The sequence below is a fragment of the Pocillopora damicornis genome, chromosome 2, assembly GCF_964200805.1.
Source record: "Pocillopora damicornis chromosome 2, jaPocDami1.2, whole genome shotgun sequence".
NCBI lineage: Eukaryota > Metazoa > Cnidaria > Anthozoa > Scleractinia > Pocilloporidae > Pocillopora > Pocillopora damicornis.
Genome location: NC_142671.1, coordinates 17,009,327 through 17,031,568, shown reverse-complemented (window position 1 = coordinate 17,031,568; position 22,242 = coordinate 17,009,327). Strand labels below are relative to the sequence as shown.

The following is a 22,242-nucleotide window of genomic DNA, read 5'->3' as shown; positions in this document are numbered from 1 at the left end:
TCATATTTTGCGCCAGCGATCATGAATTACCTCTAAGTTATGCGCAAACTTATGCAAATATAAAAACGGTGGTCTCCTGTGCGTACATAAGGAGACTTCCTTTAAAGAATTGTTGATGGCTTGACTCGCCCCAAAAAAGCACTTCTTTAGTGATTTTTATATAAATTATCCTGGTTTTCCAAGGGATAAGTACGTTTAATCCATAGGAAAGTTTCTCGTCAAAAACCTTTGTGGGGAAACCCTTCTAAGTGGAAACATTCACGTGGATGCTTCCTTCTTTCATCAAAACATGCCGGGAATTGTTGTGTTTAGGCGTCGCTGGATGGTTGCAAGCGATGATTTGGTTATTCCGTTTGGAATTGCTTTCGTCCTCAGAGGAATATGGTAAGGAAAAATGTTCTATTCCACGCTGTTAATGGCATGTAATGATGGATCTTGGGAAGTATGCGAGCATGTTTTATGTGTACGTTCCGTTCTACACAAAATGTTTGACGTAAAGATACTTTAGAAAAATTCTACAACTATTCGACCTTATGGGACATGCCGTAAGCGTATAATCGTGTTATAAACCATGTAATTATTTATATCACGGCTAAAAATGTCTGTAAGGCAGATTATTATATTGCACCCCTCTTTTCGGAGCTTACCTACATGTAATTGGAAAGGAGGCATGTGCAATACTCCGCAAAACTCGGTTTATTTAGGAAGTCCGCTATTGTTCTGTTGCTATTCAATTTCATGCTTCCGTAACTTAAGAGAAAGATGTATGTTTGCACAGCAGACAATTCTATTTAGCCGTTGATCGGTGTTATTTTTCGTTCCCAGCTATTAGTGATAATTAAATTCTCGAGTTTAGGAATGTTCTTTCGACAACTCAAGTGGATTTATCTACGTGTCGAAATCTTGTTTTGGAAACTCTATAATCTTCGAGCTTTAGGTATCAAATAGTGATTCACATCTTCTCTTTAAGGGTACTGTAAGTTGCCAAAGTAAAATTTGGTGCATCGATATGTATGTCGTATAATTTTGTTTGAAATAATTGAGTGATGGGTGAGTGAAACGATTGCGTGCTTTGTCTTCTCGGTGAGATGAGTTTATCGTCTACACCCTGCAGGTCTTGCGTGGTGTTGTAGTCTGGTTTAAAAGTCTTATATTTTAACTCCAAGAAACTTTGTAATATCGCAATGAAAAATTGAATAGAGACGTTTTTTGTAGTCAGGAGAGAAATTCAATCTCATGTTCTTATATTGACCGTAATGCGGATATTCAAAATTACGTTATTTCTGCAAAACAACAAAATGCTACAATTACTTTTGATTTTATTTTTCCTCTTTGCGATTGTTGTCCATGTGCAATGGCGTTTTTGTTGCTAAAGATAACTCTGTGCTGCATATCCTGCAACACAGCCCAGTGCATTTTCATCAAGCCACAGAATCAATCTTCTGCTTATATTTAATTTATAATTTGGAAAACTATGCAATGTCGAATCTGCTCCATGTTAGATCTGGATATTGTCACTAGTGTTCAGAATTTTCCAGCATTCCAAGAATAGACTGAGTTGAGAAAAATAGAATTAGTTGATTTTCTTAATTTATTACCTCGTATGTGGGATAATTTGTAAATTTCAATTAAAAATTGCCTTGTCAAATGTTTGAATGAGTTCCAGGGTTGAGGTTTTCTGAATTTCTTAGTTTTAGAATCTTAATGACATTAATGTATTCAAGTATCTATCTTTCTAAAGGATAGATAATTATTGGAGTATTGTGCTTGGATGGACTTCTATGTTTAGTGAATAGCTTTATTTTTAATTTTTAAGAGTGTTTTCAGCCAGTGAAATCAATTATGTTGGGAAAACAGATCATGTGGATGACATGTATGTCAATTTGTCTTTGCCATCTGTTTTTATGTGGCTTGTGGGTTTGATATCAAACAGACTGGCTTTACTAAAGATTAAACGTATTGTTTTCAAACTTGGATATCAGACCAACTGTTTTATCAGCTTTGTAGCAGATAGCTCACACCTTTCTTTTCCTCTGGCATCTTGTTTATAGATGTTTGGAAATATTTATAAAAAAGTGGCTGCAGGGCAATTGAAATTTGTACTGGGGCAATTGCTTGGCTCTATAAATACTGTGTTTAAAACTATACAGCAATTTTAAACCTCAAAACACTGTCTGGTTTGATTCGTTTGTATTAAATTTGAAATTTCTTATCAATGTTACTTTAGCTTTGATTGTAAATACTTTAACAGTTTGTTTTGTTAAAAAAAAAAAAAAAAATGAGGGCTTTGTGTATTCTTAGTCCTCTTTGAACTTGGACCCAGCTTAATCGATTTAGAAAGAGTTGTGATTTGAACATTGAAGTGTTCCTTTTAAGTTTTTCCATATATGGAAAGGATCAACAATCATCCCTTGCAGTGAATTATTAAATAAGATGGTGGTCGATAAAGAATTTTCCTACAACTTCCTCTCTTTATAGAAGGTCAGTTAGTATCAAACATTGGTTACTTACATGTAGTTGTAAGAATATTTAATCTGAACTAATTTTAAGTTTTTTTCTCTGATTTTGTAATATTTTTAGAAAAAAGATGTTTTGTCATATAGCTCATCATTCTCATGCTAATGTGAAGTAAAAATGTGGATAATGTCATCACTAACCACACAAAAGAAGGTCATGGTCAAAGAAGTTTTTGGTCTAATTAGTCTAAATCATGCTTGTTTTCCCCTGACCTTCATAAACCGTATCTAATGAAATTATTTTAGGTCACATCATAAGATTTGGATGTTATGTATAATATTGTGCAGTAGAATTATTAACTTGAAAATTGTTTCAGTTTTCTTTCTGAAAACATGCTCATTATATATAATATCCTTATTAAACATTTACCGCAAAGAAACGTTGCAATTCAAACCAATTAAAGGGTTTCTGGTGGAACATGCTTACATGTAGATTGCAGTTTTGACCTAAATGCAATTTTTGAAGCATTTAGCCAAGTCTCTCCCTCTATTTGAGCACAGTATTTTTCATAACTTTGAATTAAACAAATTCTGTTATGTTTAGTGCAAAATTGTATAAAAACAATTCATTTTCACTTGATGTTATCTTCTGTTAAGTGACTAATGAAATGCTGCCAAAAAAACCATATTGTTTGGTTCAGCAATGAATTTATTAAAGGAATGACTCATTTCTTCCAAATTACTGTAGCTCAACAGTGTGTTGTTGTTTGTGTTTCTCCTTGAAAATGGAAGAAACTATAAAGGTAGAATTGACAGCGAAGGCTGTGTATTATGAAAGAAAAAACCCCAAGGCAGAAATTTGGATTTACTCTGACTCAAATGAACCAACTTGACTGACCCAACAAATTAAAATTGGAATGTTACACAACGTAGTAAATAGTTGGTTAAATAGTTAGTTAAATGTATAATTACTATTTCTTGTGTCATACAGTTATAACATATGAAGGCACAGAATTTAGCATGAAAAAAAGAAACAGAATAAATGCCAGAATGTTGCATTGTGATGAACTGAAGGAGTAGTATACAGTTGTGTAATTAGTGATATTTATTTGTTATGAACATCCTGCTGTGTAAAGCAGTCTTTTTACACGTATAATGCAAATTAACTTCTTTTAACTTCAAAGCTCTCGCAGAGAAGTGACAAGTTCTTCATCATTTTCTAAGCATTTTCTGGTACTGTATTTTCACTAAAGGACATGTTTACACACTGTACAGTTAAGGAGATGTAAAGAAAACACAACCTTTGCATAACAAGTGTACATTTTTCAATGTATGTCATGGTATCTTTACAAATATACAATTCTGAAACCCTGTGACAAACAGAATAGTTAGTTTCTTCAAGATGGGGCTATTTGTTAGTTTCTGTTCAATGTGTATAAAGTGCAGAGTTCTCCAGATTTTCTTTTTTTAGCTAGCCTTTCAAAACAATAGCAGGGGAAAATAACTGGGTGGCCAAGTGCAAGCATCCAAATTATGTATTTCCCTTTCCTTTGATTGTCATTTTCTTATTGGTTTGAATAGATCCCCTAGGGGTTATACAAAGCCAGAGCAAATGTTTTATTTTATTGTAGATATATTTTTTCCCCATCAAACAAGCCAGCCCTTTAGAAATGAGTAGCCAGGGTAAATGCCAGCTGCCATTGTTTCTTGTCAGAACACTGAAACTAATGGTCACTCTTTACATAAGCAGACACCAAGTTCTTTTTCCTTCTTATCCTCTGATGTTTACTGCAAATAAACCTGTTTCAAGGCAATACCTCTATTGAGTGGATGGAGTGGACACTGAAATAGGCTTTACTTCAGATGTAATACTGTATGTTATATAAATGCGGAACATTTTTGAAAACATATCTTGTGCAATGCACCTTACTATCACCATATTATTAAAAGAGTCCGAATTGTTGAACTACATAATGCAATGACCAAACTCACCTACTCTGTTTCCAACTGTATTTGCCAACAGATTTTCTTTTTAATCAACAAATTGATGACACAGAGCTTATACAATGTGTATTAAATGGAGACACTACACAGTTGATTTCATAAAATAGCCGATAAAATTAACTTAAAATACAGTTTGCACTACATCAGACCATAAATTTCACCTTTTCATCATAGCAGACTGGACATCATGTAGAACTTTGTACCAAATGGATAGCCTGTATTGATCAGACACTAGTAAGAATCTAGTAGGTGTCTGCTTGCTACAATGCTACGTGTTTCACGGAGTTGACATATAGCTTTGCTCGTGATTCTTTGTTACATAATAATTTCCAGGATAAGTTGATGTTGACTTTCACAAAATGTTTGCAACAGATGCACATGTGCTTGTGATTATGAAAAAGTTATAATTTGAGTCAAATCCCTTTTTAAAATGGTTGCAAACTAATCCTTTTAATCCTAACCCTAAGCAAAAAGGAAGCACTATGTTGCACAAATGCTTTGACAGAGGGCTAAGGCTTGAAATCGTACATGCTGCTTTTTAAAATTTGCTTAGGCAACTTATTTTCCTCAATCAAGAGTAAGGAGTAATAAATATGAAATGTTAATGAATAAATCAATTTAACTTTGGATCCTAAATGCAAACTAAGTAATAATGAAATAGCAGTTTCCTTCACTGGTTAGGAAATTGGTGACATTTGCTGCAAATGTAGAGCTCAAAATTTTGTTTGATTTGCCAATTAGGGACCAAAAATATCAAAGCTTGCTTCACTGAATTACAATTTTTAATGATTACTAGTGTTTTTTTAGGAATCTTTGCTTCACTCTACTTTTTCGTTTTGGTTTGGATCAAGAAACGTTTCAGCAGATTTGGTTAGTTTGACCCAGAGAAAATTAAATTTTTGGTTGGCGCTTTGTATGTAGGTGTATAAAGGGAAGCCCTGTACATTTGTTTGCTTGGCCTGTGAGTAAGGTCATTTACTCCCCCTTCCCTCTGGGAAAAGTATAAGATTTCTACTAGACAGTGATGTGTAACCTTTGCTTCTGGTGGTTGTAGCTTTCTGGGTTTCCATAGAAACCTTCCCTGTGCATGTATGATTAACACCCACCAATTCCAATAGGTCCCTTTTGAGTTCTTACGGTTCAGTGATCTGGTGCTGAAATTACAGCATGAAGATGAGGCTAAGTGCGAAGCCACTAACCCTAAGCAATATAGAGAATAAAGTGCTGTGATGGTGAAAATGCGAGGAAAATTCTCAGAATTAAGTGTGCGAGAGTGAAAAATTTTTGTGGGAGAGAGGCATCAGCTAAGTGATGGTGGCAAATGGAAGAGAAAAGCAGAACTGTTGGATTTATGCAAGAAATGAGATTAGTAAACTGACCCATTCATCCTTCCAGCTGGTAGCTTAGTTTTCTGCACATCTTGTGTAGGGTGAATTACAGATTTACCATTTTGCTAACTACAGATTACTGCAAATTACAGATTTCTTTTTCAAAAAATACAGATTTTGAGTTCATTTAAAAAATAACTGATTTCAATTTCTTTCTGCAAACTACAGCAATTACTCGCTACAAATGAGCAAGACCTAAAACAACAGTTAAATGATGACATCAAAACAACTTAGGCAATGCTGAACAAAAGCTCTGGAATGTTAGAGAAGCTGTACGTCCAAGAATTTAAAATTATTGGTACTGGAAATTTGCTTTCACTTATTTGTAATTTCTCCTCCAACAGTTTTTCATGGTCTTTGGGAGAAGAGGCTATTCTTCATTGCTGCAGTTTCATGGATAAATAGAACAGTTCTGCTTTTTTACAGAGAAAGTTTGACTCGTCATGTTTTAGTGAGCAGTGGAATCAGATAGCCACTCGCATCAATACGAAATGTAGAGGAAAGAGGAGGACTCTTATTCACAGACTTGTGAAAACTAGCTTGTTTTGAAAACACTGAGATGGCAGAATTAGTCTATCATTTAACATAAAAACATTATAGGTCGGTTAATTGAACAGAGTTTAGCCATTTTTCAATAAAACTGCATTCTTTTTCACCATTATGGCACTTCAATCTTTATGCTGATGAGAGCGACTTCGCACTTAGCCTTGTCCTCGTGCCATAATTTCAGCACCAGATTTGACTGCTTGTAAATATGTGGTCAACTCTCTTTTATTTCATTTTCAGGATGATTGTATTGTCATTAGCTGTTGGTATCTATCATGGCTTTTACCACCTGCACCAAGCTGACAAAGAAGACCAACATATTTGTGAACAGACCCTAGATTATTTTATGGGAGGCTACTTAGCCCTTCTTTTTGCAACAAATATTATGGAACTTTCCATTGCGTGGATGAGTGGAAAGGGGTCCATCATGGACACTGAACCTCGAAATCTAATACCACAACTTCTCTATGTTCGTCTTGTCCTTGCTATCTTGGAAGTCCTATGGCTTTCAATAGGAATAAAATGGATATTTATTGATGGCACAACATGTGAATTGACTCATGAGATTTATATTTCAAGAGCAATTGTGATTTTCAACTGGCTGTTTTTATTTACAGTTATGGTTTTTATATATTGTATATTTGACTCTGCTGGGAAAATGTGGGTTGATTTTAATGAGGCACAGCTAACAGGAGATAGTTTAGATGCTTCAGTCAGTTATGGTAACCACATCATGCGCAAATATGAAAAACGTTGGGAAGGATGCTTCAAGCGATGTTTTTGTTGCTCTGGAGTAGGACAAGGAGATGATAATGTCTTTACCTTTATTGGAAGGTACATAAATCTATCAATTTACCCTCTGTGATTCACTGATGTACTTGCATTGTAAACTTACTAATTAAAATATTTTGATTTTGTAATCATAATTTGACTTTATAATTGTACCCTGTACTAGATTTTCATACGATATGTTTTCTCTATTGATAATAGGAAGCTTGCAGAATATTTCCAAGATTTGGATGTTGTTCCATCAGACTTTGCAGCTGGACTTGTTTTGCTAAGAAAGTATCAGAAACAACAAGAACACTATGCCATGATGAAGGCAATTGAGCAACAACAAGTTCTAGATTCTCAGGTGTGTTTCTATAACTTGTTTGACAATTATGCAGTACAGTTGTTGTTCTTAGATTTACACTTTCAGAATGTCTGTTTGTACATCCTCTAATGATTGTATTGAAGACCTGCTTATTGAAAGACTGTAAAGATTCCACTATTTCTTGAGGTTTTGGATATCATTCCTTTTGTGCCATTTTCCAGTACCATATTCTGGTTATTCTGATCGAAACCTTCAAAAATACCTTGAATAGCATTGAGTCTTCAGTTATTTTATAACAAACCACATGTGTATATGAGATGCAAGATACAATTTAATCAAGCTAGTGACTTTGGGATGAGCCACGAGCAAAAATGTTTTGGAAATTATTGTCTCAGAGTATATATATTAGGTGAGGACATGATCCAAAGTTTGTTCTGTTAGGAAGATGTGTATTTGATTTGTACAATGGATGTGGAGATTAATTCTGTATATGAGAGACTTGATACAGCTAGCCCATACGATACTGAACATTAGCTTTTGGGGTAATGTCACGCACATCCTGACTTCCATAAAGTTCTCTATAAGTAAGACAAAGTAATTTGTGATCTGTGAAGATAACACCATCTGGCTATAAGCCTTTCTGGTCTGATCACCTGTTGGCATGATTTGCTTTTAATTGTGAGGAGAAGTTAGATTGGGTTCATATCTTTCTCTGATACTACTGTTTGACTATCATACAATGATACTATGGCAACATTGCACTGTGTACTGTATGAAGCATAATTAATGCTCCTTTTCATATTTGTCTGGTGTTGTGATTTGCAGAAAGGTGTCAAAAAGTCATCACTACGCTTTCAAAGAACAAACACATCTAGAGCACTGAACCTCAAAGACAAGGTAAGGAGTCTTATTTGGTTAAGGGTAGTTACATAGTAAAAATATCCTTGCAAAAGTCTGTGTCAGGTTCTCAGTGAGTTAAACAATGCTGTAGTCAGGGGAGTAGAAAGAATTACAGTATTCATGCTTGTAACACTTTTCAATAAAATATGGAAATTATCTGCACCCTAAAAATCAATCAAAGCCTTGTTTTTGTAAGAGTGGAAAAGAAACTGTTATGGAGCGTTACTTTCCCAAAACCCTCAACAATGAATACAGATGTTTTGTTTCAGGGCCACATTTGTTAGTCTTGCTTGTGTTTAAAGAACAATTTTAATATTTCTTCTCAATTTGGCCTCTTCTTTTTCCTACCTTTATCTCAATTTGTACAATTGTTATGTACATGTTTAATGCTCCAAAATAACCCTTGTTTCTTGTGTGATTTTAATAGTGAGAGGCCAGTTTTCTTACATTGTGAATTGTAACTGAAATTCATATCCAGTGACTTACCCTTTTGCCATAGGATCATTTTACTACTCTTCCACTAATAGCTTTGCTCTTCTGCTACAATTTCACTTTTAGAAAGAACTGCTTCTATTCAAGGATGTTGTTTACTACATGAACTATGCATTGTCTGCTTATGGTTGGCCAATTTACATGAAGAACAATGTAACTTGTGGATGTTGCAAGCTCTTAAAAAGTTTCAGGTACATTAAATTGTACACCTTTAGAACCTGTGGTACTAGTGCACCCATGGTACCTTAGAAGGGTGTTTAGGGGGGTGGAGGAGAAGGAAGAAGAGAGGGAATTTGGCAAGAATGAACAATGTACACAAAATGTGTTAATGCTGACTTAATCCTTTACACCCTAATGTCATTATGCACATTCTCCATACTGTTCTTTATACATTTTCTAAGGTGCTGATAAGGAGATTTTATATACTGATCAAAAGCTTTTTTTGTTGGTAATCATTTCCTCCATTCTCATGACCTTAATGCGTGATTCAGGGCTGATATTGTAGGGAGAAATTAGGTGCTAATCACTCCTAGGTTTAAAGAGTAAAAAGCTGTCTTACTTTGTAATGTTTATTAGACCCTTTCTTGGTGCGAATTTTGATGATTAGTGCTTTGTGTTTAGTGCAACTTGTTGTCATGGTGAATTCCTTTTTGGTATAACTTAGAGGACGTGAGGGTGGAACTGTTATTGCAATGTCATTCATGTTTGTTCTCTCCAAGAAGGTTATCATTGTTATGCTAACTTTTTGTCAAGTTAAGCAACACATTATTTGTTTATTATGGCAGGTGTTGCTATCCATGTCGTCATCCAGACCCCAGGTCACAAAAGTTTGTTGACATTGAAAGTGACAACTGCTGCCGATGTAATTACTCAGCTTTAAAGAGGATAGCTAACATTCACAACAGTGATGTCATTTATGTCAGCTATCACAACAAAGTAAGTTTAATTTTTACTAGTAACGTCTCCATTGTGTCCATAGGGCATCAGGGTTTTTAGAGAATTATTTGGCTACTACACATCTTTCTGAGGTTAACTTTGGGTGATCTAGGCTAGTTTTTGTTTAGATGTGGAGAGTATTATATGCCTTATATTCTTCATGCTACTTTATTTCCTAATGAATCCTCAATTCTCTGAACTCTATTTGTTCATAATTTATCCCTATTGCCTCCAAAAGTTGTCAGCACTGTAATTCTCCTTTCATATTCGATACACAATCCAACAGACAGCTTTGGGAAATTAAGAAATTGATCATTTCCTTGTTGGTGACATTGGCTGGACTTCACTCAGCCTACAATGTATATAGAAATGTAAGGTTGTTTTTTGTGTCCGAGGGTTTTTTTCATAACAGGGCAATTTAGAATTATAAACTGAGTTGCTAACGTAAATTGGCCACCGCAAAGAGTTTCAAAGCTGACGTTTCAAGCGCGAACCTTTAGTCAGAGCGAATTAAAGCGTTAGCCTTGTATCGCTCTAACGGAGGGCTAGCAGTCGAAACCGGTCAACTTTGAAACTCTTTACGGTGGCCAATTTACGTTATCAACTCAGTTGATAACACTGAAATACCCTGTTATACTCTCCCACCGTCGTAGCTCCACAGTTTCTTAAGAAACTTACCCCCTTTATTCATTTGTTTTTCCATATCTTGTTAAGAAGGGGTTAATATTTTCAAGATCCCTTTAATTAACTAAGATTGAGAGAGTATATTCATAGGAACGCATACATGTCTTCTCGGTAATTTTTCTCTTTTTCCAGCTCTTTGAAACACCTTTCTTTGTGAGTGTGGATCATGTTAAAAAAGCCATCGTAGTCACAATCAGGGGAACTTTGTCACTTCAGGTAAGAAAAGACTCTTTTTCTGTCGTATGTCAGTATTCAGACATAGTTTTTTGTCGTTAAAACTTACAAAATTTATTTGCACCCAATTTATTCAAATATATTATGTTCCAGGATATCCTTACAGATTTCTCCGTTGAGCCAGAAAAAATTCCCTTGGATGATGGAGATCCAACTTGGTTTGGACACAAGGTGTGCACACTTGAGTGTTCAATCCTTTCGAATGTAAATAATTCCATGTGCTAAGTTTTGTGAACTTGTATGCTCTTCTATCTTCATTTTTTCAGGGCATGATAAGAGCTGCCCTCTACCTCAAGAAAAAATTGGAGACTGGCTATTTAGCTCAAGCTTTTCATTCTGATCCGGTATGCAGTTTTAGTTGATTGTTTTATTAACATTATACTGAGGGATACAACGTAGGTGAAGACATCGTTCGAGTCGTAATTAGCCCCCAGTGGCGGGGTGTATCTCGGCTCCCATGACGAGATGAGGTGTGAGTATCATACCTCCCCCTTTGATCACAGGCGTCCCAAGCTCATCTCTCGAGTAAAGCCTGGCCTTGAGATTAAGATTAATTCTCGGAAACGTATGTATTTATTCATGAAAGCGTCACGGGTTGTGTGACGCGGTGTGGGGTTACGCGAGGAACTGCTGAAAATTTGAACGCTTTATACGAGGAATCGTATGTTGTATGGGAAACGAAATAAGGACGATTCCTTGACATGCATAACAGTGATGGCAAAGCAAACACAAAACGATAGAGGTCGCCAGAAACTACAAAGGGCACACAAGGAGTGAGTAATTTTTATTAAACTTACTTTAAATGTAAGTTAAAATGTAAAATGTTCATATTTCGCAATATTTGGCGTTGTAAATCGACTATATTTCGTTCCCCATGCTATTCCTTATAACGGGTTCAAATTCTCAACAGTTCCTCGCGGAAACTAACACCGCGTCACACAACGCGTGACTCTTCCACGAATAAATAAATACCTGTCCGAAAAGTAATCTTCCGCTTTTCTCGAGACGTGAGCTCGGAACACCTGTTCTTAGATAAGATTCTATTCCATCAGAGTTACCCCGCGGATTTCGTCAGGTTTCCTTGCAGAAACTTCGCCGGTACCTGTTTACTCTCCAGGGTGGAGAGAGGCATTATAATGTGAAATTATTTTGACCCGGGACGCAAAGGAATGTCTGTCAGGGCTTGGCCCAAACTCCTTCACCTCACCCACCGCGTCTCTCGCATACGATATGTCAACCTTATTGCGATGATTCAGAGCGCAACTCCACTGAGTGTCGTAAAACAACAAAAGAATTAATCAAAACTATCAGTTTGAACTAATGAAAAGAGTATTTTTCATCGGGTGGTGAGAGCTTAACGTAAAAGCAAGAATCCGCTAGAAATAGATGACAAATTCCACAACTGTAAGCTCTTTAAAGGAATTCCTCAGAGGAATCATTGGAATCAACAAGAATGTCAACTCGTTAGCTAAAGTGAATGGTTTTAACTTTTAACTGCTTGGTTGATCGGGTGGTGGGAGATTTCTTTGAAGAATATGAAGAATTAAAAAAACTGCAGAGTTTTCGGACAAAAATTACAATTTTTCTAGAGTTTGTTGTCAGTGGTAATGTTTTCTTTTTCTTTTTCTCTTGACTACAGGAGAGGCACACTGAATTGTATCGCCTCATTGTGGTCGGTCACTCACTCGGTGCTGGGACAGCAGCTATTCTGGCCATGTTACTGCGACCGTCTTACCCAGATCTTTTTTGTTATGCCTTCTCACCACCCGGAGCCACCTTGAGGTGCTCACATGGTTTCATTTTACAAGTGCTTTATCCGCTCACCATAAATGCTGTAATATTCCCTCGGGGCTTACTTTGTATGACCCTCAGACGGAGGCTGTCTTAGGAAGGATAGGAAGAGGAAAGGTCAAATTTTGAATTAATTTAAAAGCGAAAATGCGAGTCATTACTTTTCTACAAAATTTTGATGATTATCGTAAGCAGAATGCATTTCCTTGGTTTAAAAGGCTATTGTGCCTTAGACTATTACAGGTTTTCAAGCAAACACATAATTTACGCTGAAGCGCTACCTAGCCTGAATGAATGTCAATATTACGTCATAACCATTTGCACAGTATCACTCAAGCATTGTTATTTACCCTGTTTTCTTATTTTAGGATTTTTTTTTACAGGGGGAGGGTTTAGGAGGGGCTGGGGCTTAAAGAGGAAAGGAGAATTTGAAGATCTAGACAGGCGGTGCCTGAAACAAAGGGGGCTGATTCGACAGGGTAGAGGTGCCTTATTAGAGTATCCGATCACGTCGCGCACGGACCAACTTGCCCGCGCCAACTCGCTCACGCATAAAATCATGGCATTCACAACGTTCTTAGAACCCTTTCCATTTATCTTGTTTGTCCTAACTGTAAACTGGTTCTTCAGTGCACCGACAAGCTTGATCGATCGTAATTTATAAAAATGTTATGGTTGCTGTTTCAGTCTACCGGCGGCAAAGTATGTCCGTGATTTTGTCATCTCAGTCGTCATTGGAAAAGATATGATTCCAAGGTAATTTACGCTATTGATGTCTTCGTGAAGATCCTGTAGTTGATTGTGATACTGTGCTTTAGGATACCCTTGTGGTGGGATACTTCACGAGTTTATAAGTTTGGATGCATTTAGATTGAGCAAAGCGCAGCAAAACCAAAGCAATCCCGAATTAATTTCGACATTCAATGAAAAATTGCTTCTAAATGAAATGCCACGAAATCTAAGCTAAAAGTCTCTATCGAATTGGTCCTTAGCGCTTGATATTTGTGCTTCAACGAGAATCGAGAGTTGACTATTGAGGATGACTGATCGAGTTTCAACTTAATATTGTATGGGGCTAAGTGGCCAGTACAAGTGGAGTGTCAGGTTACATTGCGTTTTGTGCTCTATGTTCATGCTTTACCACTCTAGTTGGGAAAGCTAGATGTATTATTGCTAAATATGTATGAAAAATTAATCTACAAGTCGACACAGTAGCTGAGTGATTGAGAAGTCATGGGCGAGATGAGTTGAACATTATTTTACAGATTGAGTCTTTACACTATGGAGGATCTTCGGAACAAGATAATGGCCGTGATAAAATATTCCACCACTCCAAAGGTAAGGTAACTAGAAACGCCTAGTTCTTATAAAAATGTCTAGTTTTTATTTCATTTTAGATGAAAATACAACTGGTGCGTTTTCATATAAACCTCTATGTCGTGTTATCCATTTAAAGAGGCTACTCCCCATTTTGTTATAGGGTTAATTTGGTTATGGTTTATCTGCTTCTATTCGGCAGTCCTGTAAATATAAAAAAGCTGTTTTCTTTGGATACTTCTATCCAGGCGACGCCTTCTTTCACAGACACCATCTAAGTTTCTTACTGGTAGCAATGGCCTTTGCGGGCCTATAGCCTTCTTATCGGTTATCCTCATTGAAGAGGCAGTCATGAAAGGAGTCTTTTCTTAGTTCCGAGGAAGTTCCCTGAGTAGAGGTACCCCCTGCAGTACCTGTAAAAAATCCATTTACGAAAGACGAGGCTAGAGTCCAAACTTCGTAGAAGATATGTACTACATTTGTTGAATGAACCACAACAGTTGGCTAAATAAAAACTATTGAAGTTCTTAAAATTCCAAACAAAGGGTAGCTAATTCGTGCAACTTAATTCCGTGAAAACAAATAACAAAAATACTCGAAATAGTGACCACGTCAATTTTCCAATGTCCGAGTTATAGTTCTTTAACGATTGGCTAATTTGTGAAATTACGCGCGCCGCGAGCAGACATAAAAAGAATACGAAGATGGGAGGGGAAGACAAAAATTGTCATTTTTCAAAAATGACAGTACTCGACGATGTGCTGAATTAATTCCAAACAAGAGAGGATCAAAAAATAAGTCTTTTTCGCTGTAGTAAATATTTTTATGTTGCAGTGGAAGATTTTACGTGGATGCGTGTGCCGTTGTGCATTCGTGTGCTGTTATGGGTGCAGATGTGTCAACTGTGATGCTCAGCTACGAGATAGTGAGGCAGACTGGGAACACTTCCAGTTGCCTAACAACAAGAACTCTCAGACACCACCATTCTTTCCACCTGGGAGAGTAATTCACGTGGTCAAAACTGTGTCCGTTCCAGGGTAAGTTAAAGATGTAATAATCAAACGTTAGTAGACTTTACCTACCGATTATTAATCTGACTATCTGTCTTACTGCGGGCCTGGGCTCTTTCGTCTTTCTTTCTGTCTGTTTGTCTATCTGTCTGATTGTGTATCTGTCTGTTTGTCTATCTGTCTGATTGTGTATTTGTCTGTTTGTCCATCTGTCTGATTGTGTATCTGTCTGATTGTGTATCTGTCTGTTTGTCTATCTGTCTGATTGTGTATTTGTCTGTTTGTCCATCTGTCTGATTGTGTATCTGTCTGATTGTGTATCTGTCTGTTTGTCTATCTGTCTGATTGTGTATTTGTCTGTTTGTCCATCTGTCTGATTGTGTATCTGTCTGATTGTGTATCTGTCTGTCTCCAACTTGCCCGCCTGGCCGGCAGTAATTGTGATTTGTTATTTTACCATTTATTCGTTTCTTGTTCACAGCCCATGCGGTCGGAAGGGGACCATATTCGAACCAGTTTGGGCTGACTTACAGGACTTCCAGACGATTCAAATCTCAGGCCTTATGTGGGAAGACCACATGCCAGACTTTGTTCTAAAGGCGCTAAATCAGTGCCTTCCCTCCAGGGAACAGGAAGAGAGTGTTCTTTCAGCCCCAGATCCACCATTTCCCAACGTACTAGAGGTCCCTCCTACAGGATTTGTGGAGCCTAATCACTTTCATAAGCAAAATAATCACATTGCGTCAAGATCACTTCGAGAAGGTACATGAACATTTATTACTGGTTTTAAGGGGTTAGGTCACGATATTTTAGCTCGGGGGGGGGGGGGAGAGGGGAGGGGGGTTTTGCTTAATCAAAGATGGTGTTTGACTATATATTCAGGTCAAAGCATGCATTTATTATAGAAATGATAGAATCTTCCAAAAGATCGTGAACTGGTCTATCCTCAGAACACTTGATCAGAAGCTTATAATACAAATCGTGCAGGCAGGCATGACAATATTCCTGTTTCTGATTCCGACTTAATGTGATTTTTTCGCGGACTATTTCGATTTCGTGAGTATTAACGTGGCAACGTAAATCAGTAATATATGAATTCAACCAAGTCAAAAAGGAGAGCTGGCCATCGCTTAGAGCAACTTCCGGAAACACGGATTCCTTTTCTTTTTTTACGTGGTGTAGATACCAGTAGTGAAACACGACCTTATTTGCAGTCATCTGTTTTCTACTCACTGCCCTTCTGTCCATTTTTTCCTTCAGCGAATGCGGTCTATGATACAGATGACGAAGTACTCGAGAGAGTTATTTCTACTGACTCGCTGGCGTTGGGTAAGACCCTGTATGATTGTTATCACACTCTCTTAAGCCCCTTCCGGTAATTATGTTATTCGGTATTGTTCTGTAACTTTTATTCATTAATTGCTGTATTTGGTAATCTTCCCCTCTCCTCTGAACCTTCAAGTTTAAAGCCAGGGTGCTTTCCTTGTCCATTAAAGATACAACTCACGGGAAAGTGTCCAATGCCATTTTTCTCTTGTAAAGATCATGATCCCTTCCCATATTCCAATTCTATTCTTTGTAAAAATTAGTATTGGCTTACCTTTTACTTCCCGGATAACGAGCTATCTCGACGTATAAACAGATAACATCTGATACTAATTCGCACTCTCTTCCCGTTCCTTTCTGCTTTTTCGTCTGACGTCTTATTCCCGCTGGGTCGTTTTATTGTAGTCAGCTGCCGTAACTTGTGGTTCAGTTTATTTTCACTCTAATTTTCACCATGGCACCAGTCATCCTAACCTGATGCACTTATGTGGAACTGTAATTTCTATCGTAGTGAATTGATGGGTTGTTTGTTTAAAGTTCTTCGTCGTTGTTGTTATTGTTGTTTTTATTGCACTTCGGCTGTTGCTAGTACCCTTAGCAGTTTGCCTTTTTAGTGTTTTTACTTCTCCGCCGGAGCAAGCTGAGATTTCTTGCGATAACACATTCATATGTATTTATCTGTTTTTTAATTTATGTTCTTGTTTGTTTGCTTTTTTATCTGTGCTTGTTTGTATTCTTTTGTTCGCTCTGCTCATTTGAGCCTTGATTTGCAAATCATTCAAAATAACGAACATTTTTTGTGAAACCTATGGTGCAGGTAGATCAACAAATGACCTTAAAAAACGCTGAAAAAAGTACACTTAACACTGCGCATCTTAGAGGACAGAAGCTTACTGACAGTTGTTTCAGTAACAACAAGAAATACTCACATAAATTGAGAGAAAGAAAGCCGTCAATTCTTGAAGTGAAAAATTAATCAACTAAATAATTTACCTCAGAATCGCGTACCAAACATGCATAATTCTAACCCATAGTAGGTAACGAGCTCAGTGTTTAACGCTCATATCAGAATAAGTCGTCTCGTAAATCCTTCTTTTTATGTACATTTGCTGCATGAAATCCTTACGTCGAGTTTCCCGTCTTCCACTGAACGGTTCTGTTTTTTAACTTTTTTCTCTTTTTCTTCATAAACTCTGGTTTTTTTCGTTTCTTCTTTGACTAAACAACAGAAGTTGGACTTGACGTTCCTGCTGATATACAAAGCCTCGACAGCTTTGAAATCAGCGTAACTACAGTTTAGACAAGGTAAAGTTGAGCATGCTCCTACGCTCTCTGAAGTTATCAATCCCTGGAGAGTAAATTAATATTCCGCATGCCTAATTTATTTTCGGTTAACAGTGTAACTTGATAAAACTTCAGTCATTACTAGCGTGATTTAAACGTTTAAATGTAGCACTATGAAGCCACGAGAGAATCAATTTTTTTTAATTTCGAATCGTATTCAGCGGGACGTTCCCGTGTTGAATTAGCCACAAGAATAAAACCAAATATAGGCTAAAATTAAACACTGAAACTCTCTACAATAACATTAAACACAACTGTATTCTTTTCCATTTCCCTTGATTTTACACTGTTCATAATTTGTCCTCGACTCGTGGCTGTTATGAATTTTTGCAATCATTGATAGGCAATTTTTATTTTTTATTAAAGTTAGACACGTTGCTTTGCTTCTTGATTCAAAATCGTTTGTTGACAATTTTTGTTTTTTTTTAATCGTGAATTCAGTATGTGGTTTTCTTGTTTGTTTGTTTATTTTTCGGCTGTGGAGGAAGCGACTGTGATCAGTGTTACACCCTTTAGTTCTTGTTTTATTTCCTTTCTCACCGAGCGCACTCTTTGCTTTTCTGTGTTTCCTTCTCACTTTTCTTTTTTTTCGTTCTTGTTACTGTTAGAGGGAAGAGTTGGGAGTAGAAGAAGTTTTTTTCGCTGACTGCAAACTTCTTTGTGTGTTTTTTTAATCCTTAATTTTTGCGCAGTTTTCAAATAACACTTAAAATCAAGCGCATAAGGGCAAGTTAAGAAAAAATTCTTTATCAGCTACAAGGGATTTGTTCATGCTTGTTTCTATTTTCCTATCATTCGTCTCACAGTCATGCCACTAGAACTTGAACATCGTTATTACAGTTGAAAGTGAACCGTCAAGCCAGACCGCCTTACGTTTGGATCATTCGAAAATTATTTGTATCAACAATTCCTATTGTATGATGTCTCATTCGTCTCCGCTGTTTCTTATCGTAGCAAGTTCTGTCGGCCACCCTTTTCATCTACCTAAATTTATCAATTTTCGTTTTTCTCGTGTGAAAAAAAAAGTGGTCATCACATATAAGACCTCATGTATTCCATCGATGGCTTATTAATTTTTTTTTAAATTTTCTTTTCATTTTTCCGTGCAATAGAACTGAATCACCCCTTATGGCGGGTAGCTGCGCTGTCTTCAGAGTCACGTAGAGCACCGATTGCGCGCCCGGAAAGCGGCTTTGAGGATTCCGATTTAGAAGAAAGTGCACCATCTTCGCGGGTTTCCGCCACCTGGGCTAATTACATACTTCCTTCTGTCCAGCAAAGCACTGATAACGTTGTCATAGACATTCATCCGCGTCCTCGCGCGAACACAGACCTTTCTGAGTCACCAACCTCAGAAAGATTCACGAAACTTTATAACGATACAAGTAAGGCTACCTCTTCTGGTTCAATTTCGACAAATATTTCTTGTACGCCCCGATCAAACGGGGCTCCACCTCCTAAACCTCCACGAACATTCGAGACAGAAAGGTCCGAGGGGAGGCAGAGTTTCAGATATAAACCGCCGCCGAAGCCGCCGCGAACTTACGAGTACGACTCTCAAATTCAAGCGAACTTTTCTTCATCTTTGTATTGGAATTTTCCTCGTCCACGAGCACAACGGTATCAGACTCAGTTTTCGTCTCCAGATCTGGACGGAAGTAATCTTTCCTCTGACTCGTTGGATGGAAAAGAATCTGGAGAAATACTTCCTCCTTATAGTCCACATCGTAAACAAAAACAGTTTACTTTTCGGATAATCAACGACCATGTGAACGGTGACCTTGAACACAAAAGAGAAAATTCCTCTTTCTCTAAACAAAGTTGTCATTTAAATGGCGATGCTATCCGGAGACCGAAGGCACGGTCGATTGAGTCATCGGGCCCCGAGTCTCGGTTTTCGGTTTCGGATTCGGGCCTTCATATTTCACAAGAAGAGGAATTCTTACTAGGATCTGTTAAACCGCGCGGGGGAAGGCGAAAAAGAAAGCCGATTAAACAAGCCACTTCAGAGATACTCCAGCACTCATGTTCCACCGCAGACCAGCCTCTGACCACGCGAAGAACTGATGCGAATTTTTTGGAGACCACTTTATAGCATAGCTGGAAGTTATGAGGATTTGTAAGTTGTAAAGCCTTAGTTTGCACATGAAGGGAAGTCCCGTTTGTCTACTCCCTAGGTTTAGTTTTAGTGGAGAGAGAGGTTAACAATAGTTGTGAAATATTTTAAATTATTGTGATAAGTAAAATTATGACATACCATTTGAAACAAACCCTAGACAAGAGCTTAAACAAAGTTTGCATTTTTACGTTTGTTACAAATTTAAATAAGCTTTGTGACGGAACTCAGCCAGAAAGGTCTAGTTAGTTCTTCGAATGGCCGTTACTTTTGCAAGTCATGTAGAACAAGGTGCCTACAGAGTATTGGGAAATTCCTTTCTTTCTTTGTGATGATTTGAGTTTCCTGACCATTGCCATTTTTGAGAGAAATCGTAATTTAAGTATTTATGTATAGACTTACGTGAAACTGACTGGCTTGCGATGATTCATCGGGCTTAAATTCCTTTTAAACACACTGAAGAATTTCCCTTTTGAAAAATTTATTACAATAGCGGCTCCTTATTGGCCAGCTAGTCTGAACTTTCTAAACGAGTTACTGACCGTCATGAAAGCGCTCTTACTCAACTGATACAAATTATAACCTTACGAACTGCAATATAACTGCTCCAACAAAGCATATGTAAAAAGCGCGGGAAAACCCCTTCAGCCAATAACTTTTGGCCTTTTACCATGATCGGTTGTAAAAATGATTCTTTCAGATCTTTTTAAAGTAATTTTAATCAATGAATTAGAGCCTTTTATTTAAGAATTGTTATTTATTTCACATGTATCTAGTATGTATTGAAACTTTATGAGAAAAACCAAGATATACATAATATATAAGTTAAAGTGGAGTTTAAATTCAAGAGATATGAGCTATAAATATTAATTATTGCCTTAGTGTTTTTATTTGGCGGTTTTTGCCGCAGCTTTGTTCGTTACTTAAAATTTTTTTTAACATTTATTTTATTCTATTATCAGTACTTTTTTTGTAAATATTTCCACAGTGCTTTTCATTTCACGCTGTGCTTTAACTCGAAGAGATATGGGTAAAAAATATTATTGATAGATATAGATAGTAGCTGTAGATTCAAAGTTATTGCATTGCATGCACAAATGATGATTAAAAAATGATTATAATTAAACTTGAATTACAAGGAGATGAAAGGTTCCATAAATTCCCATGCTATGATTCAGAGGTCCTGTGTTTTTCTAATCAAGCGTCATATTTCTAAATTTACGGAGTGCTTAATCTAAAAATGTACTCATTGGAAACATTTCGTTATGGCTGTTGTTTTGTCTTCTTTGCCAAATTTAAGCAGTGAGAGGTCAGCACCAAATTTCCTTGTCCTCACTTATTGTGCTTCTGTAATGTCACACCTAATCCGATCAATTTTAGGTTACAAGAAATAAACTTACACTACAACGAGATGAAAAATCCCATAATTTCTCTAAGAGTTCCTGCGTTTTGCTAACAAGCGCCCCTTTGAGGGATGTATTCGTCATAGTTTTGAATTTACTCGATCTTAGAATGCGCTCATAGTTTGATTCTGAAATTAGCTCATCATACCACATATGCCATGGTATCTTATCTGTCTGTGCAGCGTTTGAACGGTTTAGCAATTAATTTTTGAATGCTCAAGCCTCTCCTCTTGCAACAGCCATTTGACGGAAACCCGATCTGGTTTGTAACCCAGTGTTTAAAAGTAAGCTTGTTATGCCCTGTACACAATTCTACCGCAAATCGTTTTATGCTGCGTGTTGTACATCATAGATTTAAGTGTCACCTTTTGACACAAGCCGTTTGACGGAAATCGAACCATGTGAGTGTCGCGTCTGAGTCAGGGAGTGCAGAAAGTCAAAGTAAAGTGCCGCTTTAGTCCAAAGTTCAACGTCGCTGTCTATGGCAGGGTCCTTTTTAGAATAAGTGTTACATAATGTACGCTTTAGATTTTCTTGTGACTTTCTCTATTCCTTTTAAAACTGATTGACCATAATTATTAATGGAAAATTTGGATGACCCTTAACAGAGTGGAGTTTTTTGCTTACTTGTTACGTAGAGGGTGAGGTTAAGGTTGAGGTTGAGGTTCACAGTGAAAAGGCACTCCCATCTGGCTTTTGGCAAACGCTCCGTTCGGCTACTGTGAAAAACAAGCACGAAGTCTAGGGATCCATTCCTCTCGTGCACCGAGCCGACATCTGGGTATCAAGCTTCACAGCAGTTTTCTGACGAAGTTTGGGGGTCAAGACGCGTGAGTTCTGCGGAAGCATATTTTCTCACCTGGGGGTGCAAGTCATGGATTTCGGGGTCACATAAGATAACCAGGGCATGGCCATGCTAGTCTCTTCCGTGTAGAGCTAAGAGACTAATATGGGTGCGCCTTTGGCATCTTTCACATCGGACCCCCGACGTTTGCGATCGTTTTGGATGTGCATGACCATAGCCTTAGTCCTTTGCTTTTGAGATACAAAGTGTGGTCGAAAAGGGTACCCTCTCTGGCATGTAAAAACATTCCATTTGGCGACTGAAGAAAATTGAATGCAAAGCATCATATATAGACCAATCGCCTTCCTTGTTGTGAGCAGAGAGATCTGGGCAAGAATCATCAGAAAGGTGGGGA

At 37.3% G+C, this 22,242-nt stretch overlaps 1 protein-coding gene across 1 annotated transcript; it reads left to right on the top strand.

Moving 5' to 3' along the window:
- Window positions 1–51: 51 nt before the first annotated feature.
- On the top strand, window positions 52–20,766 carry LOC113668790 (diacylglycerol lipase-beta). Its single transcript, XM_027184744.2, has 16 exons — window positions 52–384; window positions 6,635–7,228; window positions 7,385–7,529; window positions 8,316–8,387; window positions 8,949–9,073; window positions 9,668–9,818; window positions 10,635–10,718; window positions 10,830–10,907; window positions 11,003–11,080; window positions 12,376–12,518; window positions 13,215–13,283; window positions 13,793–13,865; window positions 14,679–14,881; window positions 15,336–15,616; window positions 16,115–16,183; window positions 18,637–20,766. The coding sequence occupies exons 1-16, from the start codon at window positions 290–292 to the stop codon at window positions 19,617–19,619; spliced, it is 3,243 nt and encodes a 1,080-aa protein (XP_027040545.2). The 5' UTR covers window positions 52–289; the 3' UTR covers window positions 19,620–20,766.
- Window positions 20,767–22,242: the final 1,476 nt, after the last annotated feature.

Coding starts and splice junctions, on each gene's coding strand:
- LOC113668790 (XM_027184744.2), top strand. CDS start 290: ATGCCGGGAATTGTTGTGTTTAGGCGTCGCTGGATGGTTGCAAGCGAT. Junction 9,074..9,667: donor AAGCTCTTAAAAAGTTTCAG/GTACATTAAATT, acceptor TTATTATGGCAG/GTGTTGCTATCCATGTCGTC. Junction 15,617..16,114: donor GTCAAGATCACTTCGAGAAG/GTACATGAACAT, acceptor TTTTTCCTTCAG/CGAATGCGGTCTATGATACA.